Source organism: Sinocyclocheilus rhinocerous, unplaced genomic scaffold (genome assembly GCF_001515625.1).
Source record: "Sinocyclocheilus rhinocerous isolate Xijiao unplaced genomic scaffold, SAMN03320098_v1.1 scaffold395, whole genome shotgun sequence".
NCBI lineage: Eukaryota > Metazoa > Chordata > Actinopteri > Cypriniformes > Cyprinidae > Sinocyclocheilus > Sinocyclocheilus rhinocerous.
The window spans coordinates 3,761,956-3,785,889 of record NW_015660890.1 but is presented as its reverse complement, the minus strand read 5'-3'; the positions used below and the strand labels follow the sequence as shown (position 1 = coordinate 3,785,889).

Genomic DNA, 23,934 nt, shown 5'->3' with positions numbered 1-23,934 from the left:
AACCTGCATCACAACAACTCCTCATTAGTCTTTAAAAGATGTGCTTTTAACACAGCTTTGAAAACCGGTAGTGAGTTAACAGATCTAATACTATGAGGGAGGTCATTCCACAGTTTTGAACAGCTCGCAAAAAGGCTCTATCTCCCCTGTGTTTGTATTTTGTCCTAGTAACACAAAGGAGGTGTTGATTTTCGGTTTTATATAAACTGATATCATACTTGACAAATACCCAGGGGCTAAATTGTGAAGGGCCATAAAAACGAAAATAAGAATCCTATAAATTATTTTAAGCCGTACCGGCAGCCAATTTAGTGACGCAAGTAATTTTGCAGACTTAATGATTCTCGCCGCTGCGTTCTGGATTCTCTGTATGCCCCCCAGTGCACCACAATCAACTCCAAAATAAAGGGAGTTACAGTAGTCCATTCGAGTGAAAACGATCAGTGATTCTCCAAATCACTGGTAGATAAAAACGGTGTTGTCTTCGCTAATAGACGTAAATGAAAAAAAACAAGATCTTACCACTGTTTTATTTGCCTGTCCATCTTTAGTTCACTATCCAAAACGAAGCCCAAGTCTTTCACATGGGTTTTCATAAAGCCAGCCAGGTGCGTTGAATTTAAACACTGAGTCACTCAGTTTTTCTGCTTATTAACGCTAGATGACTTTAATTTTGTGAACAAAAGTGTTTATTTTAAAACAAATAAGCAGTGAAACCATTTTGTTAATGTATTTTTCTAAGAAATAATAATAAAGGATTATGCAAAACTACTTGAATAAATTAATTGATAGGACAAAAACTGAGTGTCATGTCGCTGACCCTTTTGTCACATTCATAAGAGGAGTAATCAGTAATCAGTAATTTGATTACATTTTCAGAGTAACTTGCTCAACACTAGATACATCTGAGTATCATCTGCATAGCAGTGGAATGATACTTTGTGTTTTCGAAATATAGCCCCCAAAGGTAGCATACAGAGGGAAAACAGCAACGGCGCCAAAATTGACCCTTGTGGAATTCCCCAAGGAAGATGTAATCTTGAAGAATTACAGTTCCCAACTCTCACTGAAAAAGACCTATCCGTAAGATAAGATTCAAACCATTTCAGCACATTGCCTTTTAGGCCGCCCCAATGTTCAAGGCGCTCAATTAAAATCCTATGGTCCACCATATCGAATGCCGCACTAAGCTCAAGCAGAATTAAAATAACACTTTCGCCATTGTCTGTTGATAGATAGATGTCATTTAGCACTTTAACCAACACTGTCTCAGTACTATGACCAGACTTAAAACCGGATTGAAAAGGCTCACATATTGCATTTAAGGTAGTATAAGATTGTAGTTGTTTAAAGACCAGTTTCTCTAATATCTTGGCAAGGAAAGGTAGGTTTGAAATTGGTCTATAATTATTTGTGTCCTCCACTGCCAGATTGGGCCTTTTTAAAAGTGGGAGAGCTGTAGCATGCTTAAAACCAGCTGGACAGATGCCCTGACTGAGACAGTTGTTAATTAAATTCAGCACAGTAGTCCCAACACTCTCAAAAACCTGTTTGAAAAGGCAGGGAGACATAACATCGTCTTTTGATGAAGAAGATTTAAGATGATTCACAGTGTCCACCAAAACTGGAAACATAATCGGGTAGAATTCTGTACATTCCGTGCAGCAGGCAGAAGCCAAGTCAACAGACGGATGTACAAGCGGTTTCCGTATCTTAGAATGTAAATCAACAATTTTCCTATTAAAAAAATTAAGAAACTCTTCACACTTAGTAGTGGAAGGATCAGGATACCTAGTTTGTACAGGATTTATGGCTGAATTTAAAATCTTGAATAACATTTTAGAATTATTTGCATTTTGCGATATCACATCGGAATAATATTTGTGTTTTAGCACATCTAGCAGCCTTCTGAAAAGTCAATAGAGATTCTCTAAAAATGTCATAGTGAACCTGCAGTTTGTGTTTTTTCCATCTCCTCTCGGCTTGTCAAGCCTTTTGTCTAAGTGTCCGTGTAGAATCATTTACCCATGGCTGATATTTGCCTTTACGTTTTTTTAACTTTAAGAGGAGCAACATTATCCAAGATTTCAGCACAAACAACAAAAGTGATTAACCTGTTCATCAACACTTAAATTCTTCAGAGACTCTTCAAATAGAGTAGTTTCACAGTGATTTCTATATAATGAGGCAAACTCTCCACTATTCAAGGATTTAAATTTTTCTGGACCATATTTTTTCTGGTACAAGCACTGTGGACTTCTCATCAAAGCAGACATTAAAAAACACTGGCTTATGGTCAGAAAACACCACCTCATCAATCACAACATTCTGAATGTGCAAGTTGAAAGATAAAACCAAATCTAGTGTGTTTCCCAAATTATGAGTTGATCCTTTGACCTATTGTGTCAAATCAAAAGAGTTAATCACATTTAACAGTTCTCTGGACATCACATCCTGCCCACAACACAAGTGTATATTAAAATCGCCTAGAATTAAAAAACGATCATATTGTGTAGCCAGTTTACTAATAAAGTCAGAAAATTTGTTTATAAAGTCCTTGTTTGGCTTTGGAGGGCGATACACAAGTGCAACCAGTGCAGGCTTAGTCAATGTTATATAAAAAGTCATCAGCTCAAAACTATTATAGAGTTCAGGCGATATTTTCCAACAACCGATGTCCTTTTTAAAAATAGACAACAGACCTCCACCTCGCCCAGTTAACCTAGGCGAGTTAAAATATGAGTAACCCTGTGGTAGCAATTACGGTATCGGAGACAGGTCTCCTACCTTTAGCCAGGTTTCGGACAGAAAGAGACAATCCAGCTTGTTGTTCATGATAAAATCATTCAGGATAAAAGATTTGTTTCCAACGGATCGTACGTTAAGCATCGCCATCCGCATCGTGCTATCCTCTCTCACCGGGAGCCGCTCACAGCGAAGAGGGCGAAGATTCCATGAATCGATGCCTCTCGTGCACACGCGGGGCCAGCCCGTCCGCCTAACAGAGGCCGGACTGTCAGTCAGAACCAGGTAAATCCAGCCATGCTTGCCCTTCGTGAATCGTTGGTTGATTATTCGACTGTTCCCGGTGACATCATGCGAGCAACACGAGCGGAGTACGGCTCGTAGTTCACTACCGCCCAAGGCCCGCTTTAATTTAACGATCAGGCCACCTCGCTTTCCTCGTTTCCTCCCTCGTCGTCTCCGAGCGCCGGGAGAAGAATGGCACAGGTGCACAGGTATATTCCCCAAGAGGTATGGCGGGAGAAGGTCTATATATATATGTGTGTATATATATATATATATATATATATATATATATACTGTATGTATTCATTCTTTCATTTGTGTATTTATATGTATTCACATTTATGCACTTATGTATGCATTTATTAATTTATTTCATGCATTTATTTACACATTTTATGCATTTATTTATGCATGAATCTGGCAAAATTAGTCAGCCTAATTAGGTTAGACTAATTCGAATTGGTAACTTCTTTTTGTTCATTATTCATTAAGAGAGCCATTTCATAACAGTGACTCTTTCGTGAATCACGTTACGCTGGTCTGTTTTGTTTGCAGCCAGCAAAGACAAAACAAAAATGTTTAGTCTATTGTGTTTTTTTTCTCACCACATTAAATTCAGACAATTCAGGTAAAATATAATGTCATCAATTCAGTGATGGTGTAGCAACATCCTGGCAACCCCTGGCATTGTGATGACCATTTTTGCATGAACAAATACCACTCTTATCTACTTCAGAGTCTTCTACGTATCTTATATTCTTTGCACAAAGTTTAATGTGAATGAAAATACTGTAAAATATCATTTAAAGTATAGTTTGCTGTGGTGCTGTAGGTTGAGCAGTAATGCAAGCAGGGCAGGCGTTGCACAGCTATTGTTAATAAAGAAAATGTGTTTTGTTGGATTCAAGGTTCTTTTCTTTCTTTTAGCATGTACGGCAGCGCTGTTAAAGCCCATAAAGTAATTAAACTCTGCTTAGTCATGACACCCTGTGGGTGTGAGTTAAAGCTGTTTGTGTTTAGTACCTTTAATGTTTTCCTGGAAGGTAACTCTAAAACTCTGATTTAGTTACCATATTTTTGATAAGTTACAAAAGCTCTGGGACATTATTTTGCATTTTGTCTAATCGCCTTGGGGTCAGAACTGTGGTGTATTGCGAATCTGATTAAATCCCATGTTTTCATACCTTTTCTTTTCATAAAACATTCTTTCAACTGCTTTTTTGTTTTAAATTAGCATAAAACAGCCCAATAACATCTTCAGCCAAATTTTAAGACGTTTTAGTCAGAAAGAGGCATTTGTGTCTCATTCTGCACCCACCTGAGAAGACTTAATAGAGCCGGTCTGCAAAGCCTCATCGTCTGCAGCTAGTCCAGGTGTGTCATGGTGAGTGTTCTGATTTGATCCAACATCGCTTTGTTTAGAAACTCGCCACTGCAGCGGGTGGTGGAAAGAACAGCCAGGTTCATCCGCAAACTCTCAGGCTAGTCGACAACTCCATCTGACAGCCTTCCCATGCTGTCCAATCGAACTCTTCTGGAGAACTTTCCTTCTGTCTAGTAATGTTGCTTAAAGGTGTGGTTGACTGTTTTTTTTCTAGGCTTGATTGTGTTTATGGGGTGCAGTCTAACATGTTAATTAAACATGTTATGTTTAAAAAAACAACAACATTATTTTTCATATAATTTACCTTTATTCTACACCGCTCTGTCCCTTCTCCTATAAACGCGCTGATGATTTCCTGTTTTTATGAAGCCCCTCCCTCAGAAATACGCAATGGGCTCAGATTGGTTAGCTAGCTTTCAGCTAGTTACCTTCCAGCTAGCTGGGCCAGCTTCATTGATTTAGCTAGCCCAGTGTGTTGTGATTCGCTAAACCGCCAGTGCCTGTCTAAACATCACGCCCCTCGCCTCAGAATGTGCTCCGGTTGTATTGTAAACAATAACGTCGTCAATATTGCTTATCAATTTGAGCCCGATTGAGACCCAGAGAATATTAGTGAAGAAGATCGTGCAGAACCTGTGCAAGCACATGGCTCGTAATGGTATGTTTTTTTGTTTGTTGTTGTCTCATACTTTTAGATAAGCTGTTATTTGTAAATGCTACTGCTTATGTTAGCTTTTAATATATGGTTTTATCCTGATTAAAGCTTACAGCACGGCAACCGCATGTGCGTCCATGTTTAACGCTTCTCATAGCTATGTGAAAAATATCTGTCTGTCTATACACATAAAGTGTATAATTGGAACACAGTTCATTGAAGGAGCTGACGAGCTAATGATCTGAAAGAGAGAGAGAGAGAGGGAGAGAGAGAGAGATGCAGAGCAGAGCAGGGGGACGCGAGGAACAGGATTGAGAACCGCTTCCCATTTTTGGCTGAAAACGTTGTCGTGTAAATGGCCCCTAAAGCAGCGCAGCATGGCATCGCCCCCTTTGTTGCATGTTCCCAGGGGCGGGGTTTATCAGGGTTTGTGATGTCACAAACCCGGGAAGTAGCTTGTTGTAGTCCCTATGAGCCATTATGCATTAAACTGCCATAATTTTAAAAGAAGATATCTCTATCGCGATTCATATACGAATAGATTTTTTCGTGCACCCCTAGTTTTCTCTTCCTCTTCTCTTATGCTACGTTTACACGACAATGATGTAGTCAAAAACGGAAAAAGTTTTTCCCTTGCCTTTTTAAAAAGTTTCACGTATACACGACAACTTTTTCAAAACGATTCGCTTTTCCATATATCCGCGAAAACTGCCAAAAACGCTGTATTACGTATGCCAGGCCAGTAGTTGGCGCTGTCACCTTGTTTACATGTCTACATACCAAACACATACTACGCACGTGCATGACGTCAAAAGATTCCCGTAATGGATGTTTACATGGAAACGATAATGGTGGCATTTTCAAAAATTTGCGCTTTGAAACCCGTTTTCAAAATTATGCGTTTTCAGTCCCCAAAATGCCATTGTCGTGTAAACGAACAGGCAAAACGCATAAAAAGTTTCCCATTTTTGGCTGAAAACGTTGTCGTGTAAATGGCCCCTAAAGCAGCGCAGCATGGCATCGCCCCCTTTGTTGCATGTTCCCAGGGGCGGGGTTTATCAGGGTTTGTGATGTCACAAACCCGGGAAGTAGCTTGTTGTAGTCCCTATGAGCCATTATGCATTAAACTGCCATAATTTTAAAAGAAGATATCTCTGTTTGCATTGAACTTTCAGTGTCGTAACTTTGCAGATATTGTTTATGCTCAAACAGCAACATTACACACTAACTAATGTTAAAAAAGTGAAATCGCAATCAACCACCCCTTTAAAGGAACCGTTCACCCAAAAATTAACATTTGCTGAAAATCTACTCAACCTTCTTACAAGCATGTAGCTTTTCACTTCATAAGACATTAATTGATGGACTGGAGTGGTGCATTCACTGCAGAGGATCCATTGGTGAGCAATAATACTAAATTATTATTACCAAATCTCTTCATATGAAATTTTAAATTTCTCCAAATCTGATGAAGAAACAAACTCATATGCTTCTTGGGTTGCCTGAGGGTGAGTAAATTTTCAGTAAATTTTCATTTTTGGGTGAACTATTCCTTTAAATATTTGACTACAACACAAACATCACCTTGGGTATGACTTCAGCTCCTTTGCAAGTCTGTTTTGTAAAGGAGACCATGTCGAATGCTATAAATTGCTGTAGCTGGCGATATTGCCCTTGTAATAATGCAATTAAAGGAAGGGTGATTCGTATAAAGGTGGACGATTCATCCTTCAAATGCCAAACTTGTAATGCAGTTTTAATGGAAAGTCATGCGTAAGAAACATTAGACACCGCCCCGGCTTGCTGATTGTTTCTATAATTTAGAGAATCATTTGAATTATTGATTAGCGTTCAGAACATGTAGTTTGCATAATGTGGACGTGTGTCTGTATTTCACGAGCGTGTGTTGCCAGCAGCAATGCTTCACGTTCGGTATAGGCAGTTAGACCGGCAGCTGCAGAACAGCGTGTTCAATTTAGAGAACGGCAAACACGCGCTTAGGCAGAACAAACACTTGGCATGTTGGCAACACAGAAATTGCGACGTGTCACTCTGCGTACATGGTTCTTGACATTTATCCGCTATTACAACCCAGGTGCTAACCTAGGTATGAAAGGAAATTACAAGAGCAGGTGGAAATAAATAAAGTGACAAAAAAACAACAATCCAGTATCTATCTATCTATCTATCTATCTAGTTGTCATTCAAAGGAAGTTTTAAATTGGCCTTGTTTTCCAGTAAAAATATCCCAACATTCTTAAATCAAAAGACATTTACTTGTGAAGCAAGATGACTTAATATATTAAATATTGTTTTCTTAAAAATTTATGAAAATTAAGTGAGTTTAAGCTTAAAACAAGAAAAAAATCTGCCAGTGGAGTGAGAAAAATAAACTAAACAAAAAAAAAAATAAATCTTTATTTTTCTCATTCAATTGGCAGATGTTTTATGCTGTTTGAAACATAAACTTGCGTAATTTTCATCATTTTAAGAAAAGCGACTTTATTTCATATGACATTTCATATAAGTATAGAAAAAAATGTCAAAACAACAGCATTTATTTGAAACAGAATTTTTTGTAACATGTATTTACTGTCATTTTCATCAATTTTTGCTAACACAATTGTCTTTAACCTCAGCTGCATTCCTATAGTCTTTAAATTAACTTGTGCTTACAATAGGCAGATAAATATGAATAAATACTTTAATATCAATAGAAATATAAATAATGACATTACTTAACAGCATCAAAGTTCTTAGTTTACCTTAACTTACAATGATTATAATTTTGCATACTATTATCGGAGCCAGTTTTGACCACAGAATATAAAAAAAAGGTAATTGCAACTTTTTCTCTCACAATTCAGACTCTTTGTTTTAATAGAAATTCTGGGTTTATATATCACAATTCTGACTTTTTTCCTCAGAATTGCAAGATATAAACTCCAAATTGTGAGGTCACAAAGTCACAATTACCTTTTTAAAATGTATTTTATTACATGGCAGAAAAAAATTATTGCGAGATAGAAACTCTGAATTTTAAGAACAAAAAGTCAGAATTGCAAATTGTAAACTCTCAGAATTGCAAGATATAAACTCCAGATTGTGAGAAAAAAAGTCAGAATTATGAGATAAAACATCACAATTACCTTTTTTAAATTTTTTAAGAACTGAATTTTAAGAACAAAAAGCCAGAATTGCAAATTGTAAACTCTCAGAATTGCAAGAAACTCAAAATTCCGAGAAAAATTGTATAGAATTGTGAGATATAAACTTTTTTCTTGCCATTCCGAGTTTAACAATTCTGACATTTTTTTTTTCTTCTCAGAATTGTGAGGAATAAAGTCAGAATTATGAGATAAAGCTGCAATTACCTTTATTATTTTTTTATTCTGTGGTGGAAATGGCTATTACTATAATGCTTTCTCATTGAATTTTCATTCTCAAAATGGCACTTTTTATCGCTAAACATGAACTTTTTCCATTTCACATCACAGTGCCGAACTACACTGAATCTCACACAGTCTCCAGATACCAGGACTCTCAGACGTTGGCTATCGTAACACAGTAGTTTTGAAGTGCGGGTATACCTGACGTGACAGTATTGTGACTGTTAAGGCTACGCTACTGTCACATCACGATCACAGTTTGCCTGAAGCGTCTGGCCTATAAGTGAATTAGTGCATACGGTCTCTGCTCAGAGCTCTTTTCCAGTAGCCATGAGACCATCGGCACCGCTGTGCAAAGCTGTCATTTCGTCTGTGTGGGTTTTTTCATTCTCTCAGTAGAGCAAAAGCAATCAGAATGGTGCATCGATCTCCCTTGTTCAAGTTTGCTTGAGGGATTTTACAGAATCTACACTTGGGTGCTTCTCAGACGGCTGAGAGCTGTCATATTTCGCTCTGGATATCAGCGGGAGGAAAGGAATAATTCACATGCCGGCGCTCAACGGGGACGGAAGGAAGTCGGAGCGTCTGCCGCTATCTGCCGTTCGACCTTATTAAACCAAAGCAAATGCCAGCGCAGCTATCGCGGGCCACTTTTTCTTGTTCTCGGTCACACTATGTTGTCTTCACAAATAACCATAGCTAAACTAAGAATGGCATTTGTTCAAATACGTCCTGGCAAACAGGGATCAGTGCTTCGGGATTCAAGTAAACACGGCCTGTGTCCTGTAGAGATTAACATCTGCTGGTTTTCAGCGTAGCGATGTTGGGTTCAGGGTTCACACGAGTAGATTAACGGAAGCTTGAGGACTTTATAATGCTACCAAGATTTGGTGGAAGAGACGTTCACTTGGTAAAGCAAGGTTAGCATAATGCATTAAAGGAATTGTTTACACAAAAATTGAGAAATTCATCAAAACTCATTTACTTAGCTTTATGTTGTTCCAAATTTGTATTCTGATCTTATTGTCTTTCTTCTGCTGAACACAAAAGCTGTTTATTTGAAGACTGTTTGAGCACTACAGCGAAAGTGGACTGTGATTTGTTCTGCCAAGCAGTGATAAATGACAAAAAGCACTATAAAAGTAATTCAGAAAGGGTTTTGAGTGACTTCAAACATCTTTTATGATGCTTTTATGATGTTTTTCTTTTTTTTGAAGGGAGATTGGCAGTAAAAGTCAAAAGTGACAAACTGATTGTCAAATATTCTTTTTATAATTTATATCTAAATATAATATTTCCCCCCTTTCCTTTATATACACTATCATTCAAATATTTTGGGTTTTAACTTTTCAGTAACTTTTCATCAAGGACATCTTAACTTGACCAGAAGTGATATTTATGATGTTAGAAAAGATTAATAAACCTGGAAAAAAATATCATGGTTTCCCAAAAAAATATTAAGTAGCACAACTGTTTTCAGTATTAATAATAATACAAAAAATGTTGTTTGAGCAGCAAATCAGCTTATTAGAATGATTTCTGGATGACCATGTGACACTATAGTAATGATTGTTTTTTTTGTTTTTTTTACTATTTTAATCAAATAAATACCGTCTTAGTAAGCATAAGACGCTTTCAAAATCATTAAAAATTCCACTGTCATTGTAATGAGCACAGCAGCTTGGATCCTGCATTGTTTTGTTCTCAACAGAAGAAAGAAAACCATGGATTTGTGACAATATAAGGTTCAGTAGATGAATTTTAATCTTTGAGTGAACTATTCCTTTAAAAGCAAAAGGATCTTGTGGTGTTTGTGTTGCGGGGTTCATCTTGTGAGAAACAGGCAGAGGTTAACCTAAAGAAGTAGTGAAGCATGTCTTCTGTTCTGTCTGAGCTTCATATATGCTGCTGTGAAACACATTGATGTTTTTTACATGAGGGTCGTGGAGGTAGACGGGAAAGACGAGCTGGAATAAAACGTGTGGCCTGTATGCTACACATCATCAATGAGAGAGATGGGTAGTGGGAAGGAATACTGCAGAAATTCAAGAGCGCTTGAGCCGCAGGAGATCACGTTTGAGTGGACAGTAAAGCAGTGGAGAAGAAAAGAAGCCAAGAGTCCATGAAAACAAAGCAGTGGGAAATCTCAGAGCTTTCTTTGTAATAATACTTTATCACACATGCCATGGAAAGAACGCATCTGAAGCATCCAAAAGGTGCACATAAAGCCAGGCTGTAACTGCGGAGTTTCATGACGTCTCAGATGGTAGTTTGAAGCTAAATGAAATGCAAATCTCAAGATGTGCAGCATATGTGGTCTAGTTTCCAGGATCATGACCTCTGAGCCCAACTCTGCTTAGCCATAGGGATTCGATGTCACATCAATTACGAAACCCCTTCTTGGGAAACGCCACATGGAAGTGTCACTTCTGGGACAATCAGCCTTATTTCCCTGCGTAGCCATTGACTGTTCATGCTGTTATCATGCTACTCACTCTTCTGCAGTATATATAGTATGTATTCTGTGCATAATATCCTCATTTTCTGTATGCATACTTGCTTGACCTGCTACTACTCTGCATTTAATGCTGTATCTAGAATGAAATGAGCTTGACTTGACTTTCCATTTCCAGTGTGATGATAAGCAATTGTCTCTTTTCTTAAAAATAACGGTTTCAAAAGTTTTTCATAGTGATGCCATAGAAGAACCATTTTCCCAAATAACTTTTCAGTGCTCAGTTCTTAAAAGAACCATTGTTTCTTAGTGTGAAGAACATTTTAATAATCTAAAGAACTTTTGTGGTTCTTCTAAGATTCCATGGAGGTTAAAGGTTCTTCTTGGAACCATCAGCGCCAAAAAAAACTACTTTTTTTTTTTTTTACCAGTGAAAAACTTTTAAGTGATCAGTTCTTTAAAAAAAAAAAAACACACACACATTGTTTTTTGGTGTGAAGAATATTTTAAGAGTCTAAAATCTAAAAAAAGAACCTTTTCCCACAATAAAGAAACTTTTGTGGAATGAAAATTTGTATGTAACCATTGATGCCAATAAAAACCTTTATTTATAAGACTGTAGATTTTTTTTTTACCCTTCATTACTTAATTAGATTAAATAATGACCAAAATTAACCCCGTTTACTTTCTTAATACATGCACCTGGACTTATTTTGAGTAAATAAAGTAATCTTTAGCCAAAATATAATAATTTGCTCAACAACCTCTGAAATGACTTCACTTTTCTGCTGCAGTCATTAAGGATAGATAATTTTAACTAATACCCTAGTAGCTATTTAATCATTGTTTCAGAAATCAGCATTTAGCCAGGGCTCCAGTCTGGTTATAAACAAGCCAATAAATTAGCGACTGATGAAGACGAGTTCTTTTCTTCAGTTTTTCCTCACTGAATATCCTGTTTCACTACAATATATGTCATAGATGTAAAATGGGATGCAAACTGCATTGATGTTAACTTTAAGATGGAATTTTTCAAAGAAATTGTATTAAAATGAAAAAATATATATTTTTACACTAATTTTACAAAAAATGTTTGTAAAAATATGGCACATGTACTGCGTTAATATGAAGGAATTTTCCCTATTTCAAGGTGTTTTACCTGTATTTTGAATTGCATATGCATTTTTTTAGGGTTAAACTTAACAGATAATGCCCTTGCAAAAAAATTACCAGTTCCTTTTTTCATAACATTATAATGTCAAATGACAAAAAGCAGCATGCAACTACAATTTATGTACATCATGTTTTCAAACAATGCATTTGATCAGTGCATGCATTCCCGAAGAATTGAACGTATGACTTTAGTGTTTCTATAGCATGCTGTACAAGTTGAACTACATGAGCAGGTCTTGAAATATTTGTTGTTACTTAATGCATATTATTTTACATACTATTTTAAGGTAGTATTTAGTAAGCAGTATTGCATTCTGAAAGCTTCTTTGCTCTACACAGTGATATAGCACATGACATCTCTATTATGTCTCTGTTTCTATCCTTTCAACGATCAAAACCCTAATGGTCTCCAGTGTTTCAGTCTCTTCAGATGTGACGTTCTTTTTACTTGATACAGTCCACATTCGTAAGATCCCTCAGAGTAATTGGGCTACGGATCTAGAGGCGCATGAAGGCCATGTGTGAATGCGTCGCTCTCTTTTTATGTCATAACAGACTCTCAGAGTCTCAGTGGTGTGAAGAGCCAAAGGTTCCTGCTTTGATTGGCTCTTGTGAGTGAATTGTGACTTTGTGTTACAGACGAATCAGGCGGGGTAGTGCTGAAGCTTGTGTTTTTGCCAGTTTGGCAGTCCATCGGGCAGAAATCAGATCACTAGGAGGAGTAGATGATGGATGATTTAGGGATGAGCAATTTGGGATGAAAAAATGCAACTTGCATTTTGTCAGACCAACTCTAGAATGACTGAACTGTCAAATGCAGAAAAAGTTTACATTACATAAAAAATTTAAGTCAAATTAAAAAAAAAAGTATTATGAGTTATTTAAATGTAAAAGTTCACATTAAAATGGTCAAATCAAAGTAAAAAAAATATAAATGCATAAAAATAAGGTCCATTTTTTTATACCATTTAGTATGTATATATTAAATAAATTAAGTAAATATTAAACAGCAAGATCTGTTTTGGTCAAAGCATGGGGACTTATGACATAAATATATTATTCAGATTTAATTGATATTTTAGCACTATGGAGTTTTTTTTAACATTAACTGAACAAAATAAACTTATTTTTAACATTATCTGAAAAAATAAAAAAAGTTGTGAATGAAACAAACATTATTGGAGTATGTTTTACAAGAAAATACCAATTAAGTCTTGCTGCTTAAAAATGTTATGTATTATTCAATGTATTATGTGCTATTTCTTTATAATTGTTGTACATTCCTTTTAATTAGCTATTTTTAAGTGAAAATTGTTTCTACAACCATTTTTGCCCAGTGTGTTTGCTAAACAAACTGAAACACAAGTTGAAATGAAGATGCAAATGAAGAAAATTCTACATAATTATGATGTAAAGTTATACTCAACATAATTTAAAGGGCACCTATTATGCAAAATCCACTTTGGACATAAATGTGTGTTGGCACACCTCACAGACACATTCTGGGGACACCCAAGACCAATATTACATCTTGTAAACAGGGGCATAATAGGTGCCCTTTAAAATGCAAGCTTATTGAACTTGGAATCACAAGTGTAAAAAAAAATGAGTTTGTAGAATGTATTGTTTTTGCTCAAAGTACAGACCAACTTTAGTTGTTCAGTTGATGCAACATTTTTTGTACATAAATTGAGTAAACTCAGAGTCCTGAAGCTGTTTTTTTTCTCAACTTGTGATTTTTTTGACAGTGTTCTTGGCCTATTAAATATATAATGAAGCATTTCAATCTGTTGAGTCACTTATGTAGTCAGAGCACTTAAAACAATTGTGAAAAAACTATGCATACTTAAAGAATACACCTTAATGTTTTTATCTTGCCTTCTTTAAATTGTACTTTTAGCAAAGAGCTCCCACTTTTGCCAAGCACTGTGCCTGCTAGTTATACATATTTAAAGAACTGACATTATTACCCAGTGCTAACAGTAATGAATCACGACCCATCGCTCCGCAGTTTTGTGTATTATAAGTCACTTAGCGAATGCATCTGCTAAATGATATGTAACATCATTTCCTACTTTCCTATTCTCTTCATTAATCAGTCTCATCAGAGCTCATACTGCAAGCCTGACAGAATACTGCGTGCTTTAAAAATGTCAATATTTGAATTGCATAGTGAGACTAACAGAGCAGCAAAATCTACACCCCAAAAATCAGCATACGGTAGAGAGCGTTGTAGATGGAGGAGGAAGAACTTAGTTTCAATGCTAATCGACTGACATATTCTTTCCTTTCTGTCACGGCACATTCACAACCACTGCAGTCTTATTATATGCACTGGAAAGGAAATATTCTCACTTTATATTCAATTATATTCAGTTGTGCACCAGCAGGGGTTATGCACGGTTATTCTGTCATAATGGAGATAAATTTTTCATATCTTGTAAGTAAAGTCATTCAGTTTTGTGAGTGAAATCATATAGATGTGGTTTTGTTACATGTTTTCTGGTCTTAGATTCAATCAGACCAGATTGAGATGCATGTTGATGATTTTCATCTGGACTAGAATCGCCACTAACCGCATTCCTTGTGTCTTCTAGTGGATTTAAATGGATTAATTTATTAGTGATTTGTGTTTGTGTTTAAAGTAATGGTTCACTTGGTTTACTCACCTTGTCATTCAAAAGGAGACATTTTGAACACTGGTCATTTTCTTTCTGAATAGGGACTGAAGCTTTCAGGTTTCTTTTCTAAAGTGTTTTTGAAAAATCACATACCCTGCCTTTAAAAGACAAATGTTGATTATTTGTGTGTTGCAAAATCTGTAGTTGGACATTTATGAAAGTCATTCAATTTTGTAATGTTCCAGTGAAATCATAGCTGTCTGCATATCTGCATTTCTTGTGTTGTCTAGTGGTTTTGAATGGGTTAATCTTAACTAGCACCTCTTTGGTGGAAGTAACAAGCTGATTTTTTATTATTACCGGTATTATTATTTTTGTGCTTAAAGCAATAGTTTGCATGAAGGTTCATCATGTAGCCTACTTATCTGCTTGTTCAAAAGGAGACATTTTGAAGAACATGTGTTAATTCCAAGCAAAGGCACCATGAAATATCCTAAAAGTCTTCATAAGCCATGCGATAGCTTTGTGTGTGGAACAAATCTCAATTTTAAGTCGATATTAATCTGACCAGTGAGTCAGTGAGTTGACCTTGAGAACCAGTCCAGTATGATTCCTGTTGTTATTATGAACTGATTTAAAAGTCAATGTCAATGCCAAGTATCCTTTTTGAAGCGTGAACACTTCATTCCACATTTAATTTGATTGCATGGGAAAAAATGACCAGAATTTTTTGTGAACTTATCTTTAGATGAAATCATTTCTACTGACAAATGTTGAGTATTTGTGTGATTGAAAATGTCTAGTTGGACACTTATATTGTCTTTCTGTCTGTTTGTTTCTTATTTGTTTTTGCAAGCAAGTCTAAGCCTGCTTTAATAGTTGGACACTTGATTAGGATTCACGCAAGGAAATGAGATTTTTCTGTGAGAGCGGCACATCTTCACAGGTTTGAGTCAGAAAGAGTCTGTCGAACTCCTCAGACAAAACAAATCCCTCTGACTTCCTGATAAGTGAGCACAACACTTGAGAGAAAAGGATGGTGTCTGGAACAAAGCGGATGGGACAAAAGGATTTATTACTGGGATTTAGAGTAGACATCTGACCTTGAGGCTGTTATGACCAGGAATCCACTGTCGGTCACTTCTCTCGCTTCAGATTCCAGTGTAACTCCCTAAAAGCCCGAAGACAATTGATCTGTGCTATAGACGGAGCCTCTGGTGGGTGTATCAGTTACCGACCCGACTCAGTAAGCATGGCCTCAGCATTACCTCAATGCTTTTCCCTTAAAAACTAGACTAAGTATCACTGTTCAGTTGAAGTTGTTAAAGCAGCATGTTAGGAGAGAAGTTACTGTACTAAATCACCAAAATCCTGTTCTCAGAATCCAATTAGACATGGTCCACCAAGCCCGAGTGAAGAGCTATATGTCCTTTTCTGTTGTCTAAGGCTCATTTCTACCAGATGCCCCACTTCAAAGTCTTCCGCGGCACCATTTCCAATGTGCCTCTGGGCTGCAAAACACAAACTTGTCTTTTTTTAAAGCCGCGATGGAGTGTTGAAAGAAGCACTAACAGTATTTTTAGGACAAAGGGAATGGCACTCTAAACTCATGCTGATGCAAAGACTTATGGCTCTTTCACAACTCCAGATCAAGTGTGTTTGATGTCAAAGTTTGGTTCATTTTTGTTGGTATACAAGCTGTTTTTTCACAACTATCAAACAGGGCAGTTCTTTATATCTCACAATTCCAAGTTTGTTTTTCATAATTATACATTTATATTTTATTATTTTTATTTTATTTTTCGTAATTAATTTTGTGTATCATACTTCTGATTTTATTTCTCATGATTATGACTTTATATCTCATAATTCTATTTGTCATAATTGACTTAATATCTCAAAATTATGATTTAATATCTCATAATTTATTTCTCATTATTCTCTTTAAATCCCATAAGTCTCCATTTATTTCTTACAATTTTGACTTTACATATCATAATTCTGACTTTATATTTCATAATTCCAGCTTTTTCATTATTAACTTAATATCTCATAATTCCAAAATTACGTCTTATAATAATTACTTTCTCATAATTCTAAATTTATCAAAATTTTCTTTAAATCTCAATTAAAATGTATTTATTATAGTAATAACTTTTCATATCATAATTCTGACTTATTCATCAATGTCTTTATATCTCATAATAACCTCGTCTCAAAATGATCAGTCTCATAATTCTAAACTTGTTTCTTACAATTGTCTTTACATCTTACAAATAAAAAATATTCCCCATAATTATGATTTTATCTCATAATTGCTTTTTCTCCTAATTATGACTTGTATATAAAAATATCGTATAATTCCGATGTTATTTTTCCTAATTGACTTCATAATTCTGACTTTATTTCTTATCATTCTGACTTTATTTTGAATAATTATGACATCGTATTTTATTTCTACTTCATTTTAACTGTATCTCGTAGTTACAGTCATTTTATTTTCTACTTTTAGCATAATTGGACTTCCATACAATCCAGACTATGTCTGGTTCAGTCCAAACAATTGAGGTCTTTACTCAACCCATTTTAGTCCTGCATTAGTGCACAGAAATGTTCTGCATCAAAATGATTGTCGTGTTCTTCATGCATTTTACATTCTTCAGCACCGGGTCGTGTGGAACGGCAGCGTATGGCAGTGAATATGTGGTGTGAAACGCATGGCGTCAGGCACGCGCGTGTGGGTGGATGCGGGTTGTATTCGAACACCTTTGTGATGCGCGTGTGGGTGGAGATGTTGAATAAACACGCTCCCGAAGCTTCTGTGCTGCTTTCAGGAGCGAAAAACACTCCCACATTTGATGTTTGGAGGAACTGACGACCGAATCACCTCATGCAGAGAGCGGAGGAGGTCAGCGCCATGGGGAAACAATACTACACGTGAGATATTAAGCATTAAATTTGGGCATTTTAAAACACAGCCATTCTGACGCTTGAGTTTTATTGAGCGTTATTGGCTTTGCCCGATATCTGGCCCTTCAGAAAGGGTGGAAAACCTCTCAGGGGACAAATTCAGGCGAGGTTTCACCACCTCAGTGGTCCTTAATTTCTGAGAGTGTTCAATTTCTCAACACGAGGAAGTCCGGCACACTTTTGTCACTTAATGGATGGTGTAATAAGCCACAGTAATAAGGATTGTGCTGCTGAGTTCTTTGCCATTACCGTCCTCAAACATGCTTTGTCACACAGGCTCTAATGTGGAATGAATCAAATCTCCGTTAAGCATATGTGTCATGACTCGAGCCCAAATGAATGTTTGTGATTTTCCTGTTTGCATTTCGCTTAAAAGGCTCAATATGCATTAACAATAAATCCACTTCATTGACCGTTTTAGTGACACTTCCTGCCCTGGTTTCCGAGCTTGGTCTGTTTTATAATATTAGTGTCACTGTTTTGGGTATTTGAGTATTTAATTCACTGGATTTTCCAAAAAGTACATTAAAAATGGCTTTAAAACTGTTTTCACTCAGAAATTGCTAGTAAATTTCACAAAGAATTGCAAAGAAACGGCAAGTAAGAAGTCATATTTATGACTGTATCTCATAATTCCAACCTTTCTCATAATTACGTCTTTCTCTTAATTGGGACTTTTTCAAAATTATCATAATTGACTTTGAATCAGTCTCCACTCGGAAATTGCTAGTAAATTTCACAAATAATTCCAAAGAAATGGCAAGTAACACATTGACTTAAATGTGAAATTTTGAAGTTTTGAATTTGTATCTAATAATTCCAAATGTATTTTTTCATAATTCTGTTATTATATATCACAATTCTGACTTTTTTCATAAAAGACTTTGTCTCATAAATCCAAATTTATTTCTCATAATTATGACTATATCTCATAATTCCAACCTTATTACTAATTATTACATTTTTATCTCATAATTCCGAATCTACTTCTCATAATTATGATTTGATCTCATAATTACGACTTTATATCATAATTGACTTTGCATCTCAAAGTTAAATTTTTCTCGTAATTCTGCCTTTATCTCATAATTCAAATATTTTTTTAAAAGACTGATAGTATTTTCTTGTAAGACTCACTGAGTTCATCTTTATTTACAATTTAGAAATGTTAATTTATATGTGACCCTGGACCACAAAACCAGTCATAAGGGTCAATTTTTCAAAATTGAGATTTATACATCATCTGAAAGCTGAACAAATAAGCTTTCCATTGATGTATGGTTTGTTAGGATAGGACAATATTTGGCTGAGATACATCTATTTGAAAATCCGGAATCTGAGTGTGCAAAAAAAGTTGTCCAAATGAAGTTCTTAGCAATGCATATTACTAATCAAAAATTAAGTTTTAATATATTTACAGTAGGAAATTTACAAAATATCTTCATGGAACATCATCTTTACTTAATATCCTAATGGTTTTTGGCATAAAAGAAAAATCTATAATTTTGACCCATACAATGTATTTTTGGCTATTGCTACAAATATACCCCAGCGACTTAAGACTGGTTTTGTGCTCCAGGGTCACATATGTAAATCATTTTAGGGGTTGAAAATCTGGCAAACATGCTACAATTTAAAAGATAAATTGGTATAAAATTGATATAAAAAGTCATTTTGTATAGAATGAATGCACTATAGTGTGCCAGACAGTAAATAGTTGCCTTCGGTCAGTCACAAAACCAAACGGCTATCAAACAGAAAGTTAATTACCCAACGTGAATCGCTTCACTTTAGGTGTTCAGTTTCCCAGCAATGGAAATAAATGACAGCATTAGCCAGCCCATGTGTGTGTTTGAGGGGCGACATGCGAGGTTGGATACAATGAGATAATTCATGATTCATAAAGCAGTGAAAATCCAATCATTAAAGATTAGCAGAGACGCTGGAGCTCGTCGTGTCCCTGATATAGGAGGGATCATTTTATTATCAGACGAGCTGCTTAAATGACTTCAAACTGCTGCTTTAAACAATTAGAGAAGTCGCTGTGCACTTCAAGTATTGTTGCAATGAATTGTTTTGAAGGTTCTGATTGAGTGCATGACGGCTTCACAGTTATTCTTTCTGATCTATCAGAACTAAAAATAAACTGGGCGTATTTTAATGCAATCGTTCATGCATATTAATTGTGTAGTGACTAATTTCGCGAGCTTGACACTTAGGGCACATGCATTAGTCACCGGTAGGCGGAGCTGCTTATCTCAGTGCTCAAGCCCAAAATCTTCCAGCTCACTCCCTGCAACATGCTGCAATGCTGATGTCTGCTCATGCAATCGATTTATGAGCTTTAGCAAAGCCAGTGTTTCTCTTCCTCACCGTTTAGCTGAATATGTGTCCCTGCGCAACACAAAGACGGCTGTTTCTGCTATTGAACGCCGAATAAATGGAAAGGCACAAAATGCACAAGGAATTTGGTGTGTTGAAAAGCCACCAAGCTCTGGAATGCTAATTCATTGGCCTTTTGATGTTCTCCCATTTATGGCGCATAAAAGCCTCATTCTGTATTTGGAAAGAGATTTGGAGAGACATCAGTGAGTTAGAAAGACATGCTCTGTGCCCCGTGTTGTCGCTACATTGGTTCGGTAGCGTGACAGTAGCTTAGCTGTTTTCAGAACAGTGTAGCTTTTCTTGTAGCAAGCTACTTTTTCCAGCAGGCAGCGTTGTAGTGTGACGAAAGGGTTTTGATCATGTTGCAGTGAGCTAACTAAGGTGTGTAAATATCATTCGATAGGTGTGTATTTTACAAATATTACCACGTTAGATACACTACAGTTCAAGAGTTTGCGGTTGTAATTTTTTTAATGTTTTGGGTAAAAGTCTGTTATGTTTACCAAAGCTGCATTTATTTGATCAAAAACTCGCAATTGCAAGAAAAAAAAGGCAGAATTGCAAGATATAAACTATTTTTCTTGTAATTCCAAGTTTACATTTCACAATTCTGAATGTACATGTCAACTATTCTGATTTTTGTTTCTCAGAGTTTATATCTGGTTGATATTCAGTTTCCATATCTCGTAATTCCAACTTTATTTTCTTCTTAGAATCGCAAGAAACAAAGTCTGAATTGTGCAATATAATCTAGGAAATGGGCTTACAAAATAATAATCATCATTAATTAAAAAAATAAAAACAGTAACATTGTGAAATATTGTTCCAATGTAAAATGAGTGTTTTCTATATGAATATATTATAAAATGTAATTTATTCCTGTGATGAAAAGCTGAATTTTCAGCATCATTACTCAAGTCTTCAGAGTCACATGATCCTTCAGAAATCATTCTAATAATGTCTTTACTCTCACTTTTAAACAATTTAATGCATCTTTGCTAAATTTCTTTCAAAAAGCCTAGCTTCAAAGCTACTTTTTTGTTCATAGCGTCATAGCATAAATTTGAACAAATACCATTTGTGGCCAAAAAAAGTCACAGAAACGGCTCTTCTACATGTTTCCTCCATAGTGTAGCTCCAAGCAAATATCGCACTCCCGTAAACTCACAATCATCATGGATCGGAGGAGGGCATGAACGCAACAGATTGGTGATTACCATTGTGAGAGGCATTAATTAAGGCTAATTTGTATTTGTCATTGTGACAGAACGTATAAGGAGCCGCATTGGTTTGGCATACAGCGACACGGCTCGCTGAGGAAAACGCCGGCGCTCATTACATGGACTGTAACAGGAGGAGACTACAGGAGGAAGTCCATCATTCACCCCCGTTCGGGACGTTAATGGTATAATCGAGCTCTCGAAGGGACGGAGGCTTAGATATTACAGCTTACATTAAATATGAAATATGACTCTGTCCACCTCAATATGGCCTGTCAAGACCTGATTTTTGTAAGTCTGTCATGTTAAGTTTGAATAAATGATGTCAAGCACCTGGAGACAGGATTTGAATGATGGAGCTTGATGGAAAGTATTTCTTTTATGTCCACAACAGCAATCGGTTGTAAATGTTCAAGTCATTTTGATAGACTAACTACAAGACCTTCAGACAGGCAGCGGAAATACCATTGCTTGTGTATTTTTTTCTTAATTCGACTACATGAAATCCAGTATTGATATTGGTACTCTCATTTTTGCTTGTTTTCCGATTATTTTACTTTTTAAATGTATTATATATATGGATTTTATTGGTTACGCTGATCCCAGATTAAAATATACTACCATTCATAGGTTTCAGGTTGGAAAGAAGCCTCTTCTGCCCACCAAGGCTGCATTTATTTGATTAAAAACACAGTGAAAACTGTAAAATATTATTACAATTTAAAATAACTGTTTTCAATTTGAATATGTTGTCAAATATAATTTATTCCTATGATGCAAAGCTGGATTTTCAGCAGCCATTACTTTGCTGTCACTTTGATCAATTTAATAATAAATAAATACATAAATACCTCAATAAATAAATACATACATACATACATAGGATTGTTAAAATATATTATGAAACATTTTATTTTAAATTGTCAGCAGCCATTACTTTGCTGTCACTTTGATCAATTTAATAATAAATAAATACATAAATACCTCAATAAATAAATACATACATACATAGGATTGTTAAAATATATTATGAAACATTTTATTTTAAATTTTATAATATTATACAATTAATAAAATTGCAATTTACAATAATGTTGAAAGTTTTAATGTATAATAACATCAATAATAATATTAAAATGTGCTTATTTGCATTTATTATTAAGATGATGTTGCAAACAGTTCTTAATATTTTAATTGAAACAGTGATACCTTTTCAGGACACTTCGATAATTAGAAATATAAAAAGAACAGAATTTACAGAAATAGAAATCTTTTGTAACATTAAAAATGTCTTTAATGTCATTTTTTGATCAGTTGAATGCATCCTTGCCCAATAAATGAATAATTTCTTTTAAAAATACAATTATTTTATTTTTATTTAATTTTTTCCCCCAAAAGTTAATGTACATGTTGAATTATAGTTAATAACATTCTCTTGTTATCATCTGTCTTTATTCTGGCAAACAATGTAGCTATGCATGTTTTTGACTACACCGTGTGAATAAACAGTCCCGACTGCATCACTTGCAAATGGCTGGATTTGGAAAACAAATGGGATTTTGTGTGCAGACTGAACAAAGCCTAATTCTCCGTCTCCGTCTCTGTCTCTGTCTAGGTGGCGTGTGTATCGCACAGTCTCTGAAGATCCCTCGGGAGCCGAGGCCTGGGGAATTCGACAAGATCATCCGCCGCCTCCTGGAGACCCCCCACGCCCGGGCCATCATCATGTTCGCAAACGAGGACGATATCAGGTGTCGCCTTTCTGTTCTTGAAAGACATTCCCTGTCTGACCGTTCACTGCTCTCTTAAAGATCTCCAGCTGAGAGAAACCTTTTATCAGTGCCTTGAGGAAGAAAGGAAGCTGGCTGTGTTCAGAATATAATACTTGCATAATGAATACTGTGTAGTATACAGTATACTTTATACTGCCTACTGTTCTTTAAACGTAACAACTAAAGCAGCTGAATCAGATAAATATATAAATATTACTCTTTGTACGAGGACGATATCAGGTGTCGCCTTTCTGTTCTTGAAAGACATTCCCTGTCTGACCGTTCACTGCTCTCTTAAAGATCTCCAGCTGAGAGAAACCTTTTATCAGTGCCTTGAGGAAGAAAGGAAGCTGGCTGTGTTCAGAATATAATACTTGCATAATGAATACTGTGTAGTATACAGTATACTTTATACTGCCTACTGTTCTTTAAACGTAACAACTAAAGCAGCTGAATCAGATAAATATATAAATATTAGTGTGTGTGTGTGTGTGTGTGTTTTAATCTTAATTTTTGGTAGTGTGATCAACTCATAATTGTCAACTATCAGTGTTATTTTGGTATCACTGAGATACTATTGTGGTTACATATTATAGCTATATATTGAATATATATTTAGTTTTCTTTTGTATGTAGATATGTTTTTTGTAGATATGTTTTATTTTAATTTAATTTTTAATTTCAGTTATTTTTGTGCTTTTTACTAGTTTTTTAAATGTCTATTTAGTTCATTATTTGGTTCTGTTTTAGTTATTTTAGTACATTTTTTTCAATAAAATTTTTATTAGAAATCACAAAAAAAACAAAAAACTGAATTGCCCCTATTTTTTATTTGTTTTTGAGTGGGTAAGTAAATTGCAAAGAAATAAATCAATATATA

The 23,934-nt window shown here is 35.6% G+C and overlaps 1 protein-coding gene across 1 annotated transcript in view; it reads left to right on the top strand.

Annotated features, from left to right (window-relative positions):
• The window catches only part of LOC107725917 (metabotropic glutamate receptor 8), a 121,549-nt gene that overhangs the window by 37,811 nt on the left and 59,804 nt on the right, over positions 1-23,934 (top strand). Inside the window, exon 3 of the mRNA XM_016535333.1 lies at positions 22,898-23,033. Within this exon, the coding sequence (XP_016390819.1) occupies positions 22,898-23,033 (136 nt within the window). The remainder of the gene's footprint in view (positions 1-22,897; positions 23,034-23,934) is intronic.